The sequence below is a fragment of the Pantherophis guttatus genome, chromosome 15, assembly GCF_059756535.1.
Source record: "Pantherophis guttatus breed Tessera chromosome 15, ASM5975653v1, whole genome shotgun sequence".
Classification (NCBI taxonomy): domain Eukaryota; kingdom Metazoa; phylum Chordata; class Lepidosauria; order Squamata; family Colubridae; genus Pantherophis; species Pantherophis guttatus.
The window spans coordinates 10,719,047-10,742,386 of NC_142077.1; the positions used below are offsets into that span (position 1 = coordinate 10,719,047).

The following is a 23,340-nucleotide window of genomic DNA, read 5'->3' on the forward strand; positions in this document are numbered from 1 at the left end:
GCGGGGGTTCATGACTGGACCTCGGAGGGACCCCAGCCGGCGTCACGCCACACCAGAGGCCGCCGGGTCTCTAGGCCCGCCTCGTCGGTGTGACGAGACGGCAGCTGTGAAAGCGGCAGGTCAGATACAGGGTTGGCAGGACCGGAGGGCATTGGCTGTCACCCGCGCTGCCTGAGGATTCCTCGGGGGGGAGGTTTAATGACGGTCATTGCCCTTCGAATCCAGACAGCTGCCTCTCTTGGGGATTGGGGTCCTCAAGATGCAGTTGATGCTGGCCCTGTGTTTGTCCAGGGCAGGACTCCGAAAGGGGCCCTGTCCAAAACGGCACTTGTAGAAGCCGGGTACAACCCCCCCCCCCCCCACCAAAAAAAGAAGGTTGCAAAAGGGGAATTACATGACCCCAGGACACTGCATCTGTTGTAAATCTGAACCAGTTGCCAAAGCTTCCAAATTTTGATCACGTGATGACAGGGATGCTGCAACAGTCTAAGTGTGAAACATGGTGATGATAATAAGCCACTTTTTTTAGGGCTTTGTAATTTATTTGGGACTAATTGTGTCTTGTAATGACTCAGTAAGACTAGGTCACAACACCTCTTTGCAGAGGAGCAGGGAGTCAACAGCCAGCCTGCTGTGTGTGTGTGTGTGTGTGTGTGTGTGTGTGTGTGTGTGTGTGTGTGTGTGTGTGTGTGTGTGTGTGTGTGAGTGTGTGTGTCTACCTTCAAGCCACAAACAGCCAGATAGTCCTCCTTGCAGGGGTTCCCGGTCAAGCTCAGGACCGTGAAGGGGACGGGTGCGGAGGCCAGGCGGGTCAGCGTCAACTTCCTCTTGCTGGAATCGGCTTGCTTCAGCAGCGCAGAGAGCTGCAGCACGGTGATCTGTGAGGGCAACAAGAACATGGACATGGTGGTAGAGAATTACTACTTTCTCCCAAGAAAGGGGGAGAAAAATTAAAATTGGAAGCTCCCCCAAATCCTGGTTTCCACCCAAGACGTCCGCAGCGATCTCTGCCTCCCAGCTGCAAAGAAGAGAAGATTCGTCCAAACGGTGCTTGGCTCACCGTTGATGGCTATCAAGTGGAAATTTTCCATTGCCGTTCTGTATTTTATGAGCCGTGGTGGCGCAGTGGTTAGAGTGCAGTACTGCAGGCTACTTCTGCTGACTGCCGGCTGCCAGCAATTTGGCAGTTCAAATCTCACCAGGCTCAAGGTTGACTCAGCCTTCCATCCTTCCAAAGTGGGTAAAATGAGGACCCAGATTGTTGGGGGCAAGAGGCTGACTTTGTAAACCGCTTAGAGAGGGCTGTAAAGCACTGTGAAGCAGTATATAAGTCTAAGTGCTATAGCTTCCTTCCTTCCTCCCTCCCCCCTCCCTCCCTCCCACTGGTTAGAATACAGCATTGCAGGCTAACTGCCCACAGCCAGCAGTTCGATCCGGACCGGGCTCAAGGTTGACTCAGCCTTCCATCCTTCCAAGGTCGGTAAAATGAGGACCCAGATTGTTTGGGGGACAATAGGCTGACTCTGTAAACTGCTTAGAGAGGGCTGTGAAGCACTGTGAAGTGGTATATAAGTCTAAGTGCTATTACTATTATGGACTTGGTGCTGGTTAATAGCCTCTTTTGGTTAAACTACTGGATCAGAAATCTCTTTGACCTTCTACGCTGGAGATGGCCAGAGGTTTTAGATTCTGCGGAGGTCCTCTGCCTGCTTCTGGGGCAGATCCTCTGCCATCTCTCACCTTGCCCTTCTCGTGGCTGACTGCCAGGTGCTGGCGCCGTCCGTGAGGCGAGGAAAGCACGCACATGGCCACCCGCCGCAGGACGTGGGCGCTGATCAGCTGCCGGATGGTCTGGCCTTGGTCTCCGCTGTAGTTCATCCGGACGTTCTCAAAGGCGCCTTCCTGAGAGCCCAGAGTCGGCACCTGGAGGGCAGAGCGCAAGCAGGAAAGGGAGATGCCGTGATACAGCCTGGAATATTAACCTGGAATAATCTTATGGGACAATATTAGCCTGGAATATTGACTCCTGAAAGATGCCACTGCCTGGATCGGAGTCCAGACAAGAGGCCTAGCTCTGAAGGGATGGAATGAAGAGGGCTTTTCTGCAGGCTGACCCCTTGAACTAGACCCTCCCACACACTCTCCCAACCTGTGCTGGGGAGCTTCTGCCCATCTCACCATCAACTGGTCGGTCATTTCCACCGTCTTGTCCAAGGTGTGCAGCTGGTTCAACGCCTGCTGGGCGCGGCTGCTGCTGCCCATCGCCGAGGCTTGCTGGAAGTTGATCTGGATGGCCTCCATCAGGAAGTTGAGCAGGTCGAGGACCAAAGAGGCGAAGGAGAAGTTGGCCTTGGGGGAGGCAAGGACAGGGAGGGGCTGAGAAGCCTTGCCCCCAACTAGGGAGAGGTCCCTGGTGCCCCGATTGTCTCCCGCACACGCACGAAGCCAAACCTGGGCCTGCAACTGCTCCCGACAACCTTCTACGTTCCTGCAGAGGCTGCTCTTCTTGGGCTTGTCTTCGTCGCTCCCTCGGCCATCGCTGGTGGAGGACTTGGACTTGTCGGTGGGTGAGGTGCTGGAATGGCGGACGCTCTCCGAGACGCGAGGCTCGCTCTGGAAGGCCGACTCCTTCATGGTGGAGCTCATGCCGCTGCTGGGAGTCCTCTTCACCAGGGCCTGGAGGGGGAAGAAACACAGTGCAGGGACCCTCAGCCGTTTGGCAGGAAGCAGGATAACCACAGCTGACTTCGTCCAGAGTGCCTATCCCCCCCCTTCTTCTTCTTGTGGCCCACCAGCGGCCAGCGGAGCTGGTGGCAGACTCAGACAGCGAGGAGATTGGGGAGGAATTTATGAGAACTCTGCGTCGGAGGCAGAGAGGGGGCCAGGGCCGACTGACAGTTATCAGCTGCCTTCGGAGTCGGACATCAGTAAGGCAGAAGAACAGATGGAGCCTGTTCCCAGTGTGCGCATGCACAGAGCTGCCAGGAGAAGGGAACAGCTAAGGAACAAGGGTCAACTCAGGAGTAAAGCCACAGGTGGACACTGAAGTGCCCCTCCCAGATGAAATAAAAGAGGAGCGAAAGGGGAGGGGAGTTTGCAGGAGACAATTAGTTTGCTTAATTGATTCGTGACTCTCCGAGAATCCTTGCCAAGTTTTGAAGATATCGGCCTGGCAGCTCTCCAAGCCAGATAAGGTCTGTGACAGTAAATTCTCCCTTGAAAGACTTTGCTGGATGTGAATGAGAGGAATTCACAGTAAGTTAATAAAAAAGGGGTTTTTGTCGAGACAAGGAGTCTGCTTCGTGATTTGGGAATTCCTAGGTCAGAACACTTCTCAGGATTTCACTTCTAGAACCTACCAGGCAGCTGCCATCCTCCTTGGCTCCGCAGTCACAAAAGAACGATCCGTATTTCGCATACGAAATCTCGTGGTCCTTGTGGCAAACCTTGGCGCAGACGGTGCACACGCCGACACCATCCACCATTTTGCAGGTGTGGCAGTGATACCTGCCGAGGTAGGAACAGAGACCAGGCCGGAAGGGGGGTGAGGGAGGGAAATGAGAGATGAACGCTTTGTGATAAAGCAGACATAAGAGACAGCCCAGGGTCAGTTAGACCAGCGGGGAGGGGGCATCATTTTTGGGCACCAGGGACCAGTTTGTCCACGGACCGGAGGGAATTTTTTCTGCAAGTTGGAGGGAGCATGATTTTGCATGCAGCCTACATCCCATGGATGTGTTGTGGCCCGCCAGCAGAGCTGGCAGCAGATTTGGACAGTGAGGAGGTGGGGAGGAACATGGGCCAGTCCTGGAGTCTGGGGAAGGCTCTGATGAGGGCTCTGCGTCAGAGGCAGAAGGGGGGCTAGGGCCGTCTGACAATTATCAGCTGCCTTCGGAGTCAGACATCAGTGAGGCAGAGGAACAGCTGCAGCCTGTTCCCCGTGTGCGAATGCCCAGAGTGGCCAGACGAAGGGAACAGCTAAAGAATAAGGGTCGACTTGGGAGTAAAGCCACAGGTGGACGATGAAGGGCCCCTCCCAGATGAAATAAAAGAGGAGCGAAAGGGGAGGGGAGTTTGCAGGAGACAATTAGTTTGCTAATTGATTCGTGACTCTCCAAGACTCCTTGCCAAGTTTTGAAGGTATCAGCCTGGCAGTTCCCCAAGCCAGATAAGGTCTGTGACTGTAAATTCTCCCCCGAAAGACTTTTGCTGGATTTGAATGAGAAGAATTCACAGTAACTTAATAAAAAGGGTTTTTTGTTGGGACAAGGAGTCTGCTTCGTGATTTGGGGGAGCCTAGGTCAGAACAGGATGGGGCTTTGCTTGTTTGTGTGGGCTGGTTTCTGGCTTGCCGTGGACCGGCTGGGGGGGTTGGGGACCCCTGGGTTAGGCAGCAGGGGAAGCTCACCAGTGCTGATTCATGAATTCCTTCTGCGTGATGGTAAAGGTACAAAGTTTGTTGCAGAGAGAGTCTTCGTCCTGTATTTGTGCACAGAAGTGAACAGCTTTTGTAAGAGTTGCCCAGGATGGCTTCCTTCAACACCTACTCACAACTGATACAGTTAGAAGAGAGGAGTGTGTGTGTATGTGTGGTTACAACTCACTTCCTTTAAAAATGCTTCTACGGGTAGCCCTCGACACACGACCACAACGGAGCCCCAAATTTCTCTTTGTTAAGTCAGGCATTTGTTAAGTAAGTTTAGCCTCCATTTTACGACCTTTCTTGCCAACCGTTGTTAAGTGAATCACTGCAGTTGATCAGGTAGGAACCCGGTTGTTGAGTGAATCTGGCTTCCCCCCCACCTCCTTGACTTTGCAAGTCAGAAGGCCGCAAAAGAGGATCACGTGACCTTGGGATACAGCATAACTACGAACCAGTGGCCAAGCGGCTGAATTTTTGATCATGTGACTGTGGGAATGCTGCAAAGGTCGTTAACTGTGAAAAACGGTCATAAATCCCATTTTTCAGTGCCGTTGACTAAATCAACTGTTCTAGGTCAAGGACTATCTGTATTCTAGACAACTAAGAATATAAGCAGTGCCCTCAGATTCCTGGCCCATGTGGCCCAGCAGTCTGTTCTCCCCACAGTGACTTTCGAAGGTAGGCACCCTGCCAACAAAGCTAACAGCCATGGTTCCTCACAACTTCCACGCCGACATGTCACGAAGAAAGAGGTGTTACAGCCTTTCTCCAGAGGTGGAATTCAGCCAGTTCGAGCGAACTGGTAGCTCCGACGATCAGTTGGCCCCGCTCATCCGCCCCTGCTCTACCCTGTCCTTTATTTCCAGCTCATCTCAATCATGCAGCACAGCTGATTCCCCCCCCCCACTGTTCTACTTACCGTTGCTGATTTGGAAGGTTAAGCAGCTGAGCTTCTAAATGCTCCCTTTTCAGCGCTGTGCGCAAGCGCCTTAAGCGCGCATGCGCAAAGCATGTGTGCGCATGCAAAGCACGTGCTCACCGAACACGGTTGTTAAACCGGCAGCATCCCACCACTGCCTCTCTCCCTGATGTGCTATTTAATTTCTCCTTTTTGAACAATAAAAGAACAGATGCTTCCTCAGCCTCCTTACATGATTGATAGAATACGTTTCCTTGCTGTTATTCTACAAAGAACAATCTTGCACGACAAACTCTCCCTTATCAAAATCTTATCAAAATCTTCAGCCAGAAAATCCAACTAAATGGATCACACACAGCTCCCTGTGAGGGCACCTCCCTGACTCCAATGCAAAAATACTTCTTCTTCTTATTATTGTGCCGTATCCGTCATTGGATGTCGGCGATCATGTTGGCAATCCTATTTTTGTCAACAGCCGCACAAAAAAGTGCAAAAATATATATGCAAAAATGCTGCACAAAAATATTTAATGGTAAATATACATTAAAAATATGTAATTTTTTATTGCTTTTTCATTGCTTCTCTCTCCAAAGATCAGCTGTGCTTTAAAAGCTGTTTTTCAGCCCTAACCAGGCGCTAGCGAGTGAAGCAATCTCCGTGCCTGCTCCCAACTCTCAGCTGTGCTTAAGCTTTTTTTCAGCACTAATGAGGCGTTAGCAAGTGAAACGATCTCCGTGCTTTGCCTGCTTTTCTCATTGTTTCCCTCTCCAAAGATCAGCTGTGCTTTAGCTGTTTTTCAGCCCTAACGAGGCGCTAGCGAGTGAAGCAATCGCCGTGCTTTGCCTGCTTTTCTCATTGCTTCTCTCTCCAAAGATCAGCTGTGCTTTAGAAGCTGTTTTTTGTCCCCAAGTAGGGGATAAAAAGCGCTCAAAACCAGCAAACTAATGTGCTGAAGCCGACCAGACTAAGGACACTAGCTGGATGAATATCTGGTAAGCAGATTTTTCTCCCCCCTATTTTCCTCCCCAAAAACTAAGCTGCGTCTTATATTCCGGAGCCTCTTATACTCTGAAAAATATGGTACTTTATGCACAAAAATGGAAGGACATTTTGATTCTCACAATGGAGGAATGGCTGCAAAAGTTGATGGGAGGTGGCAGAGATGGTTAAACGGATTGCTTGGATTAAAGAAAAGAACACCATTTAATTTTGTTTCTGCTTGGAAACCGCTTCTGGACTTTGTGCTCGAAGTGAAAAAAATAATAATAATGAAACTTTGCTTTGGGTTTTACCGATGAGATAGGTTTGTTGTTATCAAAATGGCTAGTTTATATTACTATGTAAAAGTAAAAAGCTGAGGTTTGATGTTATTATCTTATTCTACTGCACCGAAGGGAATTGGAAGTCTCTTTCTTTTTGCCCTTTCTCCTACGCTTTTCCCCTCCCCTATCATCCTCACTATTTTCTTTTGCATTTTTGCATTTTGTAGTATAAAATACAGCTTGGTGGGTTTGCTGGCCCGCTTACCGAGTCTTCAGCCTGTGAGTCCTCCTCCTCCGCGGCCAGTTCCTCCACCCAGTCGGAGTCCACTTCGATGGCCCGCTCTTCTCCGTCAACCGAGAGGTGGCTGGTGCCTTGGCTGTTGCTCTGGCTCAGGGCATTGGTGACGTCGGCCAGGTAGGAGACAATGTGGCAGGTGCACTCCAGGATAGTCACGTGCTGCAAGAGAAGGGTCAGGAAGCGACTTTACCTGCCTTTCCTAACAAGCGCAGAAAGACCAGCAGACAGGCGAGGGGAGTACAGGTTAAGTCCTTGATTTAGGACCACAATCATCTTCTTTTAACGACCCCATAATCCCTGAAGGGTGGAGTCTGGGCAACTGAATGGAGCTGAGTGTTTTATTGGCCGGATGCCCTTCCTGTCGCCAATGCGGAGTTTTGTGTTCAGCAGATATATTCTCATTGCTCCCAGAGAGAGAAATATCTGCCTCTACCTAGGATCGAATTCACAGCCTCCCGATTGTGAGGCGAGAGCTCCACCTCTGGGCCACTGCACCACTCGACTTGGGACCACAATGGAGCTCAGCATTTCTGCTGTTAAGCGAGGCAGTTGTTAAGTGAGTTTTGCCCCATTTTATGACCTTTTTTTGCCCCAGTTGTTAAGTGAATCACAGCAGTTCAGTTAGCAATGTGCATGTTAAGTAAATCTGGCTTCCCCATCGACTTGGGGAAGAGCCTTGGTGGCGCAGCAGACTAAAGTGCTGTTAAGTAGCACCAGCTGCCTGCAATTACTGCGAGTTCAAATCTCACCAGGCTCAAGGTTGACTCAGCCTTCCATCCTTTCGAGGTAGGTAAAATGAGGACCCGGATTGTGGGGGAAATAAGCTGACTTTGTATAAAAAAGAACACTGCTTGGGGGGGGCGAAAGCCCTACTAAGCAGGTATATACAAAAGTATGAAGGTTATTGCTTAACGCATTGTAAGCCGCCCTGAGTCTCCAGAGAAGGGCGGCATATAAATCGAACCAATAAATAAATAAATAAGACTTTGCTCATCGGAAGGTCGCAAAAGGGGATCCTGTGACCCTGGGGCTCGTCACAAATATGACTCAAGTTGCCAAGCGTCCAGAGTTCGATCATGGGGATGCTGCAAGGGTCGCGAGTGTAAAAAAAAAATATATATATATAGGGTCCTGTCATTGTTGTAACTTCCAACAGTCACTAAATGAACGGTTGTAAGTCGAGGACCACCTGTAAACGTCACCCATGGACAGGATGAAAGCCAAGCCTGCCTGCAAGGCTTCTAAAAAAGACACCAGACTGGCTTATACAAAGATTACTTGCGAAGGTGCTGCGTTCTGTGTAGAGGCCTTACCTTCCCGTGCATGACGCTGGCGTTCATTTTCTCAATCACATTCTTCTGAGACAAATATTTCTTGCTGAAAAAGAAAAAGAGAGAGAGAGAGGCTTGAAGGGGGAAACAAGGCTCCACCTCAACATCTGGAGCCCCAGAACCTGAACTGGGATGTTCCCCAAGCAGCAGCCCCTTCCGAGGAGCTGGAACACCACAAGACCCTTCCTCTCCTCCCCCCCCCCCCGGATAGAGTTTCCAGCGAAAGAATAGGAGAAAGCCCTCCTTGGCCAGCTGCCTCCCCTCACTCAAGCAGCATCCGCGGCACAGCCATGTTCCGATCAGCTGCTCTCCTGGCACCCCTTACCATCTCCCCAGCCAGTCCAGCGCTGCACTGTGCAGCTGGAGGTGACCAGCTCCTTGTCCGGCTCCGGCAAGGGTCGCCATGACCACCATAAGCTCCGGAAAGCCGGTCCCGTCTCCATTTGCCAACATCTCGGTAGCCATGGGAATCAGGGTACTCAGGAGGACAGTGCAGGCTCCCTCGCCGACTTGGCTGGAGTGGGGAAAAAAGGAGGTAAGACACCCCACGGCGCGGCCAAAGGGCGTGTTTTAACAGGGGCATCCCAAATAAGCAAGGGTGGGCTCTTGCAATCCCAGCTGTTCTGACCCAGGTCCTGAAACATGACAAACCCTCTGAAGTGAACTCAAAGATTCCTTTAATTAGGAGCGCCGGCAGCTCAGCAAAGAAGTTTCTCTCTCACCGCAGGCAAACAAGTCCATCCAGCAGGGAGATGAATAGTTGTCTGCCACATCTATTCATCTCCAGCCCCTGCCTTTTATCCCAGAGCTAGGGTGGGGCTTCGTTAGCAGCAGTGGCTCTTCCATCCCAAGGACCGGCCCATAGATTTCCACTGCTCTCCTCTCCTCTGCCTTCTCCGCATCTGCAGTCAGGCATTGGACCCAGCTGTTCCTCCTCTTCCTCATCAGCCATCTCCAGACCTGGGGGCTGTTGACTCTCCGAGGGCTGATGGACAGCCCAGGTTCCGCCCCTCCCTCCCTCTCCCTCTCTCTCTCTCTCTCTGCCAGCTCCATTCCCTCTTCCCCCTCGGAGCTCTCAGATTGCCTTGCTGGTGACGCTAACTCCCACGTCTCCTCCTCCTCCAATTTAGTTGCTGGAGGGACCAGCGCCGACAGGCCACAACACCAGCCCCGTTGGAGCTCCAAGGGAGACTGGGCCCGTTCGTACCTGTTCTCCCGCACGATGTAGGTGGTCAGGAGTTGGAGCAGTTGTCGGTTTTCCTGCACCATCTCCAGCTGGTCAGACTCCTTGGGGGGAGAGGTGGTCATACGGGTCAACCACGCCTGGAGGCGTGCAGGCTCCACGCACGCCAGCTGGGCCAAGGAGCCACACAAGCGCAGAAGGCTGGGGTTTGGGCTCTTCTCGGCTAAACAGGGCAGAGAGAGGGGAAAGTCAGCCGTTGCTAGGGCTTCTGAGGCTGGCAGAGCTCCGGGTCCCAAAGGCCAAGGTTCAGGAAAGACCAAATTCAGTTTCCCCGAAAATAAAATATTAAAATAAGCCCTAGCATGATTTTTCAGGATGCTCGTAATGTAAGCCCTATCCCCAAAATAAGCCCCAGTTAAGATTGTCAGCCAGATGGATGCATTTAGTACCGTATTTCCCCCCCAAAATAAGACCCAACCAGAAAATAAGTCCTAGCATGATTTTTCAGGATGCTCGTAATATAAGCCCTATCCTCAAAATAAGACCCAGTTAAGATCGTCAGCCAGATGGATGCATTCAGTACCGTATTCCCCCCCCCCCAAAATAAGACCCAACCAGAAAATAAGTTCCTAGCATGATTTTTTCAGGATGCTCGTAATATAAGCCCCACGCTCAAAATAAGCCCCAGTTAAGATTGTCAGCCAGATGGATGCATTCAGTACCGTATTTCCTCAAAAATAAGACCTAACCAGAAAATAAGCCCTAATGCATCTTTTGGAGTAAAAATTAATATAAGACTCGGTCTTATTTTCAGGGAAACACAGTATTTTTTTTAAAAAAAACCACCACTTCTATTTTTGGAGGGAGAAGATCATTTCCTACATGGGCCCAAAGCTTTGCTGCCACTGCCCTTTAGCCGCTGCCACCCTGTTCCCGCGCCAGGTGGAACCCCTTATGGCAGGGGAGTCAAACACAGGGCCCACAGGCCGGATCTAGCCCACAATGTGGTCGGATCCGGCCCTTGGGGTGTCCTGGAAAATGTAAGTGGCTGGCCCGCGTGGCTTTGGCCCTGTCTACCCAATGCGAAGAGGAAACATCAGGCCAGCGTGACATCCGCCCGATCTACCCAGTGCGAAGAGGAAATATGCCAGCAGTTTGGGGAGTGGCGTCAAGATGGCCACGCCCACTCAGTTGGCCCCACCCCAGCCCCCAGGTCAACCACATCCCTGATGTGGCCCTCAATGAAATTTGAGTTTGACAGCCCTGCCTTATGGGTATCAAGCACTCACTTAGCTGGAAGAGCTTGGTGAAGAATTTCAGAACCCGGTTGCAGAATTTGGCCGAGAGGTTCTCGTTGGCGGTTGCCATCATTATCTGGACCAGCTCTCCACTGGATGGGAGGAAACACCCAGAAGCGAAGAAAACATGAGGAAGGGTTTTGGGTTTGCGATAGCCGCCTCCCCCGGCTACCTGCCATGTCACTCATAAAGATGGGGTTAGAAAAAACAAGATTTCCCTCCTGCCCCCCCACTCCTGGGGTGCCCATCCCGAGCTACCACAATTTCTAAACTGCCCCCAAAGTGGGGTAAATCCATTTAAAAGATTCTGTCAGGTTTCGAGGTCGTCTCAAATAAATTGCATTTCAAACAAAGTCTTTGATGAAAAACTTTCATTTATTAAGCACGACATTCTACTCCGACTCCATCGCAGCCAACACTGACTTCCAGACCCAAAACCCTCCCTTTCCGTTCCCTACTCCTCTGCACTCATTGCCCATCTTCCAAGTCACTCTACCCCTAATCTACTGCTCCAGCTCAAAGGAATTTCCCCCCTCCCATCCCATCTCCTAGGGGATATTATCTCCAGGGAAAATAAGTAGGTGAAAAGTCAAACATCCCTTTCCAGACACCTCCGCTTCTCCTTCTTATGTCAGCACTAGAGTAAATGCAGATTGAAGTGCTGACAGATACACTATGTCATAAGTGTCCAATCTTGGTGACTTTAAGACCTGTGGACTTCAACTCCCAGAATTCCCCAGCCAGCCACAGGTCTTAAAGTGGCCATGGATTATATAAATACGGTGATTTAAAAAAAAACAATGCAATCACAATTCTACTTGCCGTTAGTATGTGTAATATGATATATTGCATACTTTTCTGCATTAGCACAAAACTGGAAACAACCAGACACCCCTCCAGATCAAATCATAATAAAAAAAAATATACGAATGTGCACAGATGGACAGATTATCTATGGAAATGAAGGAGAGGGAGGACACCGAGTGCTATTTAATATGGAATAAATGGTATTCCTGGCTGGAGAGTAAAACATAAAATTTAAGGGATGTTTTTGTTATGAGACTGAATTGTAAATAGAAATTAAGATTATTTAAATAAAGATGTAAGTTTAAGATAGTGGTGAAATCCAGCAGGTTCTGGAGAACCGATAGCAGAAATTTTGAGTAGTTCAGAGAACCGGCAAATACCACCTCTGGCTGGCCCCAGAGTGGAGTAGGAATGGAGATTTCACAGTATCCTTCCCCCAGGAGTGGGGAGGGAATGGAGATTTTGCAGAATCCTTCCCCTGCCATGCCAACCAAGCCACGCCCACAGAACCGGTAATAAAAAAATTTGGATTTCACCACTGGTTTAAGATAAGAGATATTTAGAAGTAGAATTTGTGTAAAGAGGTTAAATAGGTTAGAGCAGGGGTCAGCAACCTGTGGCTCTGGAGCCACATGTGGCTCTTTCAAACCTCTGCTGCGGCTCCGTCACTCAAAATATGCGTCACACCCGCCAATGTGTGACATCTGCCTGCAGGCAATTTATTGAGCTTTTCGACTCCCGGTAGGCCAACCATGGATAAATCCAAGAAAAGAAAAGTTTCAGAAGAAAACAGAACATTTAATTCAACTACATATGCTAGTTTTGTGGCCACTCAAGAAATAAGTCAGACATGGGAAGGGGTTTTGTGGCTCCCGGTGTTTTCTTTTCTTTGGGAAACGGGTCCAAATGGCTCTTTGAGTGTTTTAAGGTTGCAGACCCCTGAGTTAGAGAAACCGATGCAGAAAAGTTGTTATTAGTATTGAAATTTTGATATGTTTGTTTATATTTTTTGTTTTGTATGGGTGGGTGTTTTTCTTGCTTTTTTTGTATATTACGTTTCTTTTTGTACTGTGTATTTTAATCTTTGGAAATTTAATAAATATTATTTAAACAAAAAAAAAAACAATGCAGGGAACATTTCAGAAGCGCTGATAAAAGCAGGAAGAACAAGAGCAGGTGGTCCTTGACTTACAACAGTTCACTTAGTGACCATTCGAAGTTACAACGACACTGGGGGGAAAAAAATGACTTGGGACCGTTTTTCAGAGTTGCGACCTTTGCGCCATCCCCATGGTCACATGATCAAAATTCAGATGCTTGGCAACTGGTTCATACTTGCGACGTGTCCCAAGATCATGTCACCTTCTGACCAGCAAAAGTCAAGGGGGAAGCCGGATTCACTTTAGCAGCCGGGTTACTAACTTATCGGCGGCAGCGATTCGCTTAACAACGGAGGCACAAAAGTCAGTAAAACGGGGCAAAGCTCACTTATCCAAGGTCTCATCCTAAACAACAGAAATTTGGGGCTCAAATGGTGGTCGTAAGTCGAGGACTGCCCGCAACTCACCTCTCCGCAAAAAAATCCTCCATGGCTTTCCGGGCCTGGCTGCTCTCCAGCTGTTTCTCCAGATGTTGCAGACATTCCTCCAAGATGGCTTCGTCGAGGCCGCTAAGAGACAAGGACGAGAAAAGTTCTTGGGAAAAGTTTCTCCGGGAAGTCGGGAGTAAACTCAGACCTGGAATAGCCTCGATCTGAAGCCGCTTCAGGTGGGAAACTTTCTGGTTTTTTTCTGAGGATGTTTCGCTTCTTTTCAGAGTTGAAGAATCCTTCCATTCCCCAGAACTGAGGAACCTTCTTGGATGAGGAGCGAAACCTCCTCAGAGAAAAACCAGAAAGTCCTCTTGGAAAAAAAAGCACCTTTGGGACAACCGTGACCTGGATGGCTGAGAATCTCCACAGATATTCAGGTGGGGGAAAAAGCAAAGAAGCTCACCTGTTCGGGTCGGAGTGATTGGCCAGAATGTTGTAGCAGCCCATGATCAGCTTCTCGTAGACCCGCGAGAGGAACTCGTCCGACTCTGCCGGGCCCAGGATCCTCTCCAGGGAATTGCTGCTCATCTCGGCCACGCTCTCCGTGCTGGTCTCCAGAAGGAGAGGCAGCAGCGTGCGGATCACCTGGGGCGGGTTCAGGTCATCGGACCAGCTGAAGCCAGAGAGAGGAGAGGCAAAATTTGTCTGCAGGGAGACACAGTCTTGGCAACATCACCTCCACCACCATGAACAAGGACTCGGGGCGTGGGGGAGAGGCTGTGTCAACCCTGCAAAATGACTTCAGCTGAAGCCATGCTTACTTCTGCTTCGTTTCTTGGTGGCCATTCAAGGGGGAGTGGGGGAAAGAGCATGGGGCAGGCAACTCAGGAATGCGGGGCCTCAGCCGGCTAGCCGTAACATCGACCAGCCGGCATGAGAACCAAGGTCGTGTCAACGGACACCTGTTGGAAGTTGAACGGGAACCTACACCTGGACTGATTGGCCCATGTGACCTGAGAGGCGAAGGGGGTGGGTGGGGAGGTCTCATTCCCGTGAACCGATGCCACAGGTGGCACATGGAGCCATATTGGTGGGCACGTGAGTGTTGCCGTAGCTGAGCTCCAGCATGCATGCGCGTGCTGGCCAGCTGATTTTTGGGCCTTCTGGGCCCACCGGAAGTCGGCAAACGGGCTGTTACTGGCCTCCAGAGGGTGGTGGGGAAGGCTGTTTTTGCCCTCCCCAGGCTCCTAGAAAGCTTCTAGGAGGCTTTGTCCTGGGGAGGGCAAAAAACGGGCCTACTGGGCCCACCGTGCCATCATATGCCAAAAACGGGGGGAACATGGGGGGGGGTTGCGTGCGTATACGTGGGGGGCCAGGGCGCATAGAATTATGGGTGTGGGCATGCACCCCTCACTCCCCCAGCTTTTGGCACGCGATGGCAAAAAGGTTAGCCATCACTGTCTCGTTCTTTTAACTATCCCTAAGCACAGGGATAATTTAGAGCTAGAGTCACCTTTCTAAGTACCGATATGATGTATTCGATAAAGCAGGAGTGTCAAACTCAAGGCCCTGGGGAGGGGGGAGAGAGAGCAGATCCGGCCCGCGGGGTACTTAGATCTGGCCCGCGGGGTCACCCCGGAAACAAGCAAAGGTGCCTCTGCCAGCAAAAACAGCCCTCCCAAGCTCTGTTTTTGCTGGCAGAAGGTTGTAGGAAGCCGTCACAGCCAAAAATGGAGCTCAGGAGCCTGTTTTCGCTGGCAGAGCACTTGGGCCGTCACAGGCGCCCCCGACGTGAGTGACGTAGAACTAGCCACGCCCACCCTGACCCCCAAGGTCAAACACAACCCTGATGTGGCCCTCAATGAAATCGAGTATTTTTGAACCTATACAAAGTGAGTTCGTGATGACAGGCCGGACAGGACTTACACCACAAGGTCTCCGGTGAGCCTGACCAAGGAGAGGAGGGTGTGCTTCAACGAGGCCGCCAAGGGAAGGCTCTGACTGCACAGGGTGCCCAGGTGGGCGGCCTGAACGGCGCTGATGTAGCTCTCGGCCGGGATTGTGTCGTTGGCAAAGGCGTTGCGCTGTAAAAGCCAGACAGAGGGGGTCACGTTCTGTTCTGACCTAGGCTTCCCCAAAAAGCACGAAGCAGACTCCTTGTCCCGACAAAAACTCCCTTTTTATTAAGTGACTGTGAATTCCTCTCATTCACATCCAGCAAAAGTCTTTCAAGGGAGAATTGACAGTCACAGACCTTATCTGGCTTGGAGAGCTGCCAGGCCGATATCTTCAAAACTTGGCAAGGAGCCACGAACCAACTAAGTGAACTTATTGTCTTCTGCAAACTCCTCTCCCCTTTCGCTCCTTTTATTCTCTCTGGGAGGGGCCATTCACCATCCACCTGTGGCTTTACTCCTGAGTTGACCCTTGTTCTTTAGCTGCTCCCTTCTCCTGGCAGCTCTGTGCATACGCACACTGGGAACAGGCTCCAGCTGTTTCTCTGCCTCACTGATGTCTGACTGGCATATGGTCCTGGCCCCCTCTCTGCCTCCGACGCAGAACCCTCATCAGAGTTTTCCCTAGACTCCAGGACTGGCCCATGTTCTTCCCCAACCTCCTCACTGTCTGAATCCGATGCCAGATCCACCTCTGGCGGGCCACAACATGTTCCAGTTAAGGCTTTTGTAGTCTTGCCACCCAGCTGGAAAGAAGCTCAGAGATGGCTTAAGTCAAGAGTCCTGGGACTCCCAGCAGCCTCGCAGAGAGCAGGAGAGATTGCCCACAGAGAAATATGTCTGAGCTGCCGAAGGACAGAAAAGGCAGAAGAGAAGAAGCCGGCTGGACAGTCCACCATGGGAAGGAAAGACCAGCCCAGAAAGAGGAGGGAGAAGAAAGAGACTAAGCCCACCTACCACTTCCTCCCCACACCCATCAACAAAAGAGGGCTTTTTTTTTAAAAGGCAAGACTCACCCAAGACCCAATGTTGGGGAACTCGTTGGTATGAATGCTGTTCCAGGATTCGCATAGCGACTGGACGGCGGACGGCAAATTCTGGATCAGAACCGGCCCTGCCCAGCGAGAAAACAAAAGGCCCATCGAGTCAGGAAAGCTGGGAGAACAGCGGAGCTCCGCCCGCTGCCAATTCCAGCCCCAACGGACCCCAGAGGACAAAAAGGGCCACCAGCAGCTAGGAGACAGAGAGGTTTGGTGTATGCCCCCGTCGGAGTCTGAATCCGAGGGGGACGACGAATAGCTGACAGAGAGCGAGAAAGTGGCTCCGTTGGCTGTGGAGGAAACTGGGGAAGGGCAAAGTCAGGCTGGGCAGAGCAGGGGAGAGGTAGAACAAGGTGATGAAGATCAAGACCCATCCCCTTCTCATCCTAGGGCATGCAGGGAAGAACGGAGAAGAGAGCAATGTGAGTTGCGTGGCTTCCGAGGAAGGAAAGGGCCCCGATTCCATTCACAAGGCACACCTGGGGATGGAGTTTAAAGGAGAGGCAAATGGGAGGGGCGGTTGTCGGGAACAAAGACTGAGTTGTGTTAATTGCTTTATCTGAGTTCCTGACATCCTCCCAACTGGTTTTTTTTTTTTTTTTTTAATTTGATTTATATGCCGCCCTTCTCCGAAGACTCAGGGTGGCTTACAATGTGCTCAGCAATAAATGGTTTGATTTACTGCCGTACTACTTCACTTCTGGAACTCCTTATCTTGCCTTGTTGGATTTATAGTTTTCTGTTTATAATGCTTGGACTGGAGTATTTTCAGCCAACGGCTGTTACAGTTTTGTGGGAGAGTTTTTCTCCAGACCGAAGAGTAAAAGGGACGTTGGGGGGGGGGGCAAAGTTGGCGCTAATAAAGGGATTCATACTTAATTCTCTGGCTGTGTTGCCTTTGTGCCACGCCCCAGGTCATCACATTTGGCATGGCTCATTCCTACCCTCCAGGACCCGAAAATGTTCAAGCGTCACTCAACTGTGTAGGATCGGGATCATCGATCCTGAGACCCTCCGAGGCATCTCTTATTTGCTTTCCCCCAAAAGTTGGGCCCAAGGCTTTTCAGAACTAAACCCGGACTGCAAACCAGCGGCATCCAGGCTGCCAAACTCAGATCCAGTTTATCCACTCAGCTGAAAGGCTTTCCCCCCTGCGCAGTTAAAGCTGAGCTATGCTGCCACCTCCCAGTCTCAGGTAGTCCTCGACTTACGACTGCAACTGAGCTCCCCCCCAAATTTCCATTGCTAAGCAAGGCGATGGTTCAGGGAGCTTCGTCCCCTTTTACGACCTGTCTTGCCACTCTTGTTAAGTGGACCACTGCCGTTACCCATGTTCCCCCCGAAAATGAGACCCGGTCTTGTTTTCTTTTGGGCCCCAAAAGAAGCACCAGGTCTTATTTTGGGGGGATGTCTTACCTACTTATCTTAGGACCACTGCAAGGCAAGGAAAGTCATAAAACAGGACCAAATTCACTTAACAATTTTTTTTACTTAGCAACATAAATTTCGGGCTCCGTTGTGGTCGTAAATTGAGGTCTACCTGTTACTTATTCCAGTTTATAATTCTCTTGCGTCATGAAAAAGCAGTAGTATAGGCCAGGGGTCTACAACCTGAAATACCCAAAGAGCCATTTAGACCCGTTTCCCACAGAAAAGAAAACACCGGGAGCCACAAAATCTGGGTGGGCGTGGCCAATGTGATGTCACTCACTTCTACCAGTCACATGACCCCCTAGCCACACCTATCCAGCCGGTCATTAGGGCAGAGAACCGGTTGTTAAAAAACACCGGGAACCACAAACTCCTTTTGACATCTCTCTCTCCCCTCCCTCCCTCTCACCCCCTCTCTCTCTGTATCTCTCTGTCTCTGCCCTGGCTGCTTCTCCCATCCCCCACTGTCCCCCTTACCTTCTCAGGCCAGGCGAGGAGTGACTGGGAGGGGAGGGCGAGGGGTGGGGCCAGCCAGTGGTGGGATCACCTGACAGGGAGCCACAGCAGAGGGCCCAAAGAGCTGCATGCGGCTCCGGAGCCGCAGGTTGCTGACCCCTGGTATAGGCAAATATAATTTATATCTTTCTTAAATTAAAAACTGAACAACTTGAGGCAGAAAGCGACCTACCCAGAGTATTGGATTTGCAGCGACTGGAGCCAATGGCCAGCACGGCAGCGTATCCTTGCAGCTTCTCTTCGGTGGGTTTGTTCTCTGCCGAGCTGTCCTCGGAAAGGCTCTGAAGCAGGTAAGATCTATGGCGAGAGACACACCGTTAAGACTCCACCACCCCTGCCAGGCAGAACACTGCCACGACCAGGGCGAAGGGAGGCCGACGTCGGAGCGTGCCAGCTACCTGGTGAAGGTGGCGTAGGTATCGATCAGCTGCAGGGCGGCTGGCAGCAGGTTCTTGGTGATCTCCGAGGATTTGTGGGGGTCGGTTTCGGCAGCCAGCTTGGAGAAGTGCTCGTCCAGCGAGACCTGAACTTTGGAAATGGCCGCGTCCAAGGTATAGATGGACTGCAAGCTGGGGATCTCGTGCAGCTGAAGGATGGTGGTACAGTCGACCCCGCAGAAAGAGGAGATCTGGGAAGGGAAGAAGAGGGGCGCTGGCAGGATTGTTCCCCTTGCGGCTAAGGTGGGACTCGATCCCTCGCTCGGCTACAACTCAGTTCTTGGAGCAGTGCTTCCCAACACCTTAGCAACTTGAAGACGGGGTGGACTTCAACTCCCAGAATGGGCTGTGGCTGTGCTGGCTAGGGAATTCTGGGAGTTGAAGTCCACCCCTTCTTCAGGTTGTCATGGATTGGGAAGCACTCCTCTGGGAGATACCATTCCATCGGCTATTGTGTGACTTTAACAACGGCAATAGCACTTAAGACTTATATACCGCTCCACAGTTGCTTTTACGGCCCTCTCTAAATGGTTTACAGAGTTAGCCTCTTGCCCCCCAACAATCTGGATCCTCATTTTACCGACTTCGGAAGGACAAAAGGCTGAGTCAAGTTTGAGCCGGTCAGAATCGAACTGCTAGCAGTGGGCAGAGTTTGCCTGCAATGCTGCATTCTAACCACTGGGAGGGAGGGAGGGAGGGAGGGAGGGAGGGAGGGAGGGAGGGAGGAAGGAAGGAAGGAAGGAAGGAAGGAAGGAAGGAAGGAAGGAAGGAAGGAAGGAAGGAAGGAAGGAAGATAGCAACAGCACTTAAAACTTGGCTGAATTGCCCCCAAAAATCTGGGTCCTCATTTTACCGACCTCAGAAGGACAAAAGCCTGAGTCAAGCTTGAGCCGGTCAGGATCGAACTGCTGGCAGTGGGCAGAGTTTGCCTGCAATGCTGCATTCTAACCACTGGGAGGGAGGGAGGGAGGGAGGGAGGAAGGAAGGAAGGAAGGAAGGAAGGAAGGAAGGAAGGAAGGAAGGAAGGAAGGAAGATAGCAACAGCACTTAAAACTTGGCTGAATTGCCCCCAAAAATCTGGGTCCTCATTTTACCGACCTCAGAAGGACAAAAGCCTGAGTCAAGCTTGAGCCAGTCAGGATCGAACTGCTGGCAGTGGGCAGAGTTTGCCTGCAATGCTGCATTCTAACCACTGGGAGGGAGGGAGGGAGGGAGGGAGGGAAGGAAGGAAGGAAGGAAGGAAGGTAGCAACAGCACTTAAAACTTGGCTGAATTGCCCCCCAAAATCTGGGTCCTCATTTTACCGACCTCAGAAGGACAAAAGCCTGAGTCAAGCTTGAGTCAGTCAGGATCGAACTGCTGGCAGTGGGCAGAGTTTGCCTGCAATGCTGCATTCTAACCACTGCATCACCGCAGCTCTGTTGAGATGAAATCCTGCTTTTTCTACCCAGGTCAGAAGACAGAATATTGTCTATCGGCAACTGCGTGGCCTCCGCGGAGGCCACATGTGGTAAATAAAAGAAATAAGAAGGCGGAAACGTTGTCTTTTATTCGACAACTCCCTGGGCCTGAACGCACCTGTCTGGCGAAATATTCCTCCGCGATCTCCACGTCGTACTTGACGGAGCTGCATTTGGCCGAAGTCAGCTCGACCAGGGAAGAGGCGTGCTCAGTTTTCATCCCTTGTTTGATGAGGTGGTCCTAAGGGGGAAGTCCGAGAAAAAGCAGATTAAAAATAAAATGAAATGAAAAGACGAGATGGGTCGAAGGGAAGAGAACGGCGGAGTGTGAGGAACCACATTCTGGTAAAAGTCCCATCTGGAGAAAAATAATCTCAGCCCAGCCCGTCTCTTGGATTTACCAACAGCCTTTTACAACCTCTGGGCATACGTGTAATTCTCTGATTTACGACCACAATTGAGCCCAGAATTTGTATGTTGCCAAGTGAGACGTTTATTAAGCGAGTCCTGCCTGTCCCCTTTTATGACTTTACTTGCCACGTTTGTTCAGCGAGTCGCTGCGGGTTGCTAAATTAGCCGCACGGTTGGGTTATGTGAATCTGGCTTGGCTCATCAAGACGGTCGCAAAAGAGGATCCACGCGGTCCCCGGGAACCCACTGTGACCCATCGTAAATGTGAGTCAGTGGACAAGCACATCTGAATGTAAGTCAGGTGACGTAAATCAGGTCGTAAGGGTGAAAATGGGTGCTCAGTCCCTTTTCTTCAGGGCCGTCGGAACTTCGGGCACTAAACGAACTGCTATAAGTCGAAAACCATCTGTATTTTCTTTCTTTCTTTTTTAATTTTTATTTTTTTAAAAAAACAAACATACAAAATATATTTTTTCTGAATAGAGTATTGACCGAGTCAAAATTTATACAGCTTATATCATAAGTATATTTTAAATTCCCATCCTCTTCTTAATTTTTTCCCCAAATATAATTTATTTATTTCAATTTCTGCCATATTTTTTCCCCTACTTTTTTATTTTTCATCTCTGCTTAATATTTAATATATAATCAATATCGTCATCTGCCCTGACCTCCAATCTTAATCTTATTTCATTACCTTATTTCTCCATTTATCACATATATTTCTCAGAATCACATTTGCAAATTATCATCAGTTTGTTTTCCCTTATTTCCTTTTTTCTATTGAAATCCTTTAATTTAAACATAGTCATTTCTATCCTTAATTTCTATTTTTTTTTCCTTTTGTTACAGCTTGATATTTCACCTTTGTCTCTTAATGTCGGTTATGTTCTAAGGGGGACCAATTTATCATTTCTTATTTCCCTATTCATCGTTTTACCATTTTAGCAAAAACAATATATTTCTTCGAGTTTGTTTTTCACAGCACCTTTTTCAGACAAAAACATTATTTTAATCTCTTAATCATCTTCTTGTTCTTAATTTCTATTGATAGTTTATTCAGTTTCAATTTCAGTTAAGTATCCATATCTTCACCTCTTCTAAACAGGGTGGATTTGATTTAAATCGAGTTGATTTAAATCACTAGTAAAAAGGTTTGATTTAAATCAACTCGATTTAAATCATCATTTTTAAAGAGCAACTGTCATCTCTGCTACTCCTTTGACCCACTGTTGACTCACCGATAGTCCCAGTGTTGCAGAATATACAGCCTCCTGCTACATAACTAAACTCCATTTCATGCTGAATAAACTATTTATGTATCTTAAATAGAAAACTATATTACGATAGATTTTTACCCCAAGTTTTTTATTAAAATAAATTCGATAAAAATAAAAAAAATCCGATCTAAATAAAAAAAATCCAATTTAAATTTAAAAAATCTGATTTTTTTTATTTTTTTTAAAAAATAATTGATTTTTATCCACCCTGCTTCTAAATACATCATCATATTAGCCCTTGAAAACCTGTATTTTTGAGCCCCCCCCCCTTGCCCGGCCCAGTGGGGCGCTTTTACCTTGATCCAGTTGACATAGGAGGAGATGTGGAGGCGGGAAGACCAGCGCAGGGTGTGGAGGATGTCGCATTCCCGCATCTCCGGGCTGTTCATGGCCAGCTGATTCATGTAGCTCTTGGACGGGGGAAGGAGGCCCAAGACCCGCCAAAGAATCAGGAAGTAATACTGAAGCGCGCAGGCCTCCTGCTCGAGAGAGAGAGAGATGGAGCCAAGCCGCCTAGGCAGCCGGTCCTTCCGACAGTGGGACCCGAAGCCAGAGACGTTTCGCCCCTGCCCCACAAGGGCCCCCCCCACGGAGTTGTTCCTCACCAAGGCGGTGACGCTTTTGTTCTCCTTCCGCCGGAGGGTGTCAAACTGGGAGCCTGCAGCCAGCAGCGAAGCCAGGGCGCAGTAGAGCTCGTCGTATTTCATGGCCTTGGAGAACAAGACTTCGCACACCTGAAAAGGGAAGCGGCACCTCCTCAGGAATTGTTCCTTTCCCTTTGCTGACCCAGGGTTCCACTCAACTCTGAATAAACCAGACCCGTGATGGCGAGCCTATGCCACGCCATAGGTGGCACGTGTAGTCATATCAATGGGCACGCGAATTCAGCTCCAGCAAGCGCAGCTGATTTTTGGGCCTTCTGGGCCCACCAGAAGTAGGGAAACAGGCTGTTTCCTGCCTCCGGAGGACCTCGGGGTGTGTGGGGGGGGAGGCCCATTCTTTATTTGTTTGTTTGTTTGTTTGTTTGTTTGTTTGTTTTTCATTTCATTTCATTTTATTGAATTTGTATACCGCCCTACTCCCGAAGGAATCAGGGTGGTGAACAGCCATAGAATAAAATAAAATAAAACAAATTAAATAATTTGGCTGAACAAATTTAAAACCCCAATAATTTAAAACCAAATTTAAAATTTCCATTTAAAAAGAGGAAAGACTTAGGTCAGGCCAGCTTGATGAAATAAAAGTCTTGAGCGCGCGACGGAAGGTGCGCAGATCCGGGATCCTCCGTATCTCTGGGGGGAGCTCGTTCCAGATAGTAGGTGCCCCCACAGAGAAGGCTCTCCCCCTGGGGGCCGCCAGTCGGCATTGTTTGGCTGACGGCACCCGGAGGAGCCCCTCTCTATGGGAGCGTACCGGTCGGTGGGAGGCTATTGGTGGTAGTAGGCGGTCCGCAAGTACCCAGGTCCTGAGCCATGGAGCACTCTAAAGGTGATAACCAAAACCTTGAAGCGCACCCGGAAGACCACCGGGAGCCAGTGCAGCTCACGCAGGAGATGTTACATGGGAGCGCCACGTTGTTCCCGTTACCACCCGCGCGGACGCACTCTGTGCCAGTTGGAGCCTCCAAGTGCTCCTCAAGGGGAGCCCCATGTAGAGAGTGTTACAATAGTCCAGACAGGAGGTGACGAGGGCATGAGTGACCGTGCGTAAGGAGTCCCGATCTAGAAAGGGACGCAACTGGCGGATCAGGCGAACCTG

At 50.0% G+C, this 23,340-nt stretch overlaps 1 protein-coding gene across 7 annotated transcripts in view; it reads right to left on the minus strand.

Annotated features, from left to right (window-relative positions):
• UBR4 (ubiquitin protein ligase E3 component n-recognin 4) overlaps positions 1 to 23,340 on the minus strand; it is a 133,337-nt gene that overhangs the window by 83,610 nt on the left and 26,387 nt on the right. For all 7 annotated transcript variants that reach the window (XM_087879111.1, XM_087879110.1, XM_087879109.1 and 4 more), the window contains exons 22-41: positions 22,188 to 22,316; positions 21,879 to 22,061; positions 20,010 to 20,132; positions 18,393 to 18,622; positions 18,167 to 18,291; positions 16,024 to 16,121; positions 14,979 to 15,136; positions 13,516 to 13,725; positions 13,089 to 13,190; positions 10,706 to 10,806; positions 9,441 to 9,639; positions 8,559 to 8,747; positions 8,216 to 8,279; positions 6,870 to 7,061; positions 4,409 to 4,479; positions 3,360 to 3,507; positions 2,452 to 2,676; positions 2,179 to 2,349; positions 1,741 to 1,923; positions 720 to 878 (exon numbers count right to left, since the gene is read on the minus strand). In XM_087879111.1, the coding sequence (XP_087735237.1) occupies positions 720 to 878; positions 1,741 to 1,923; positions 2,179 to 2,349; positions 2,452 to 2,676; positions 3,360 to 3,507; positions 4,409 to 4,479; positions 6,870 to 7,061; positions 8,216 to 8,279; positions 8,559 to 8,747; positions 9,441 to 9,639; positions 10,706 to 10,806; positions 13,089 to 13,190; positions 13,516 to 13,725; positions 14,979 to 15,136; positions 16,024 to 16,121; positions 18,167 to 18,291; positions 18,393 to 18,622; positions 20,010 to 20,132; positions 21,879 to 22,061; positions 22,188 to 22,316 (3,060 nt within the window). The remainder of the gene's footprint in view (positions 1 to 719; positions 879 to 1,740; positions 1,924 to 2,178; positions 2,350 to 2,451; positions 2,677 to 3,359; positions 3,508 to 4,408; positions 4,480 to 6,869; positions 7,062 to 8,215; positions 8,280 to 8,558; positions 8,748 to 9,440; positions 9,640 to 10,705; positions 10,807 to 13,088; positions 13,191 to 13,515; positions 13,726 to 14,978; positions 15,137 to 16,023; positions 16,122 to 18,166; positions 18,292 to 18,392; positions 18,623 to 20,009; positions 20,133 to 21,878; positions 22,062 to 22,187; positions 22,317 to 23,340) is intronic.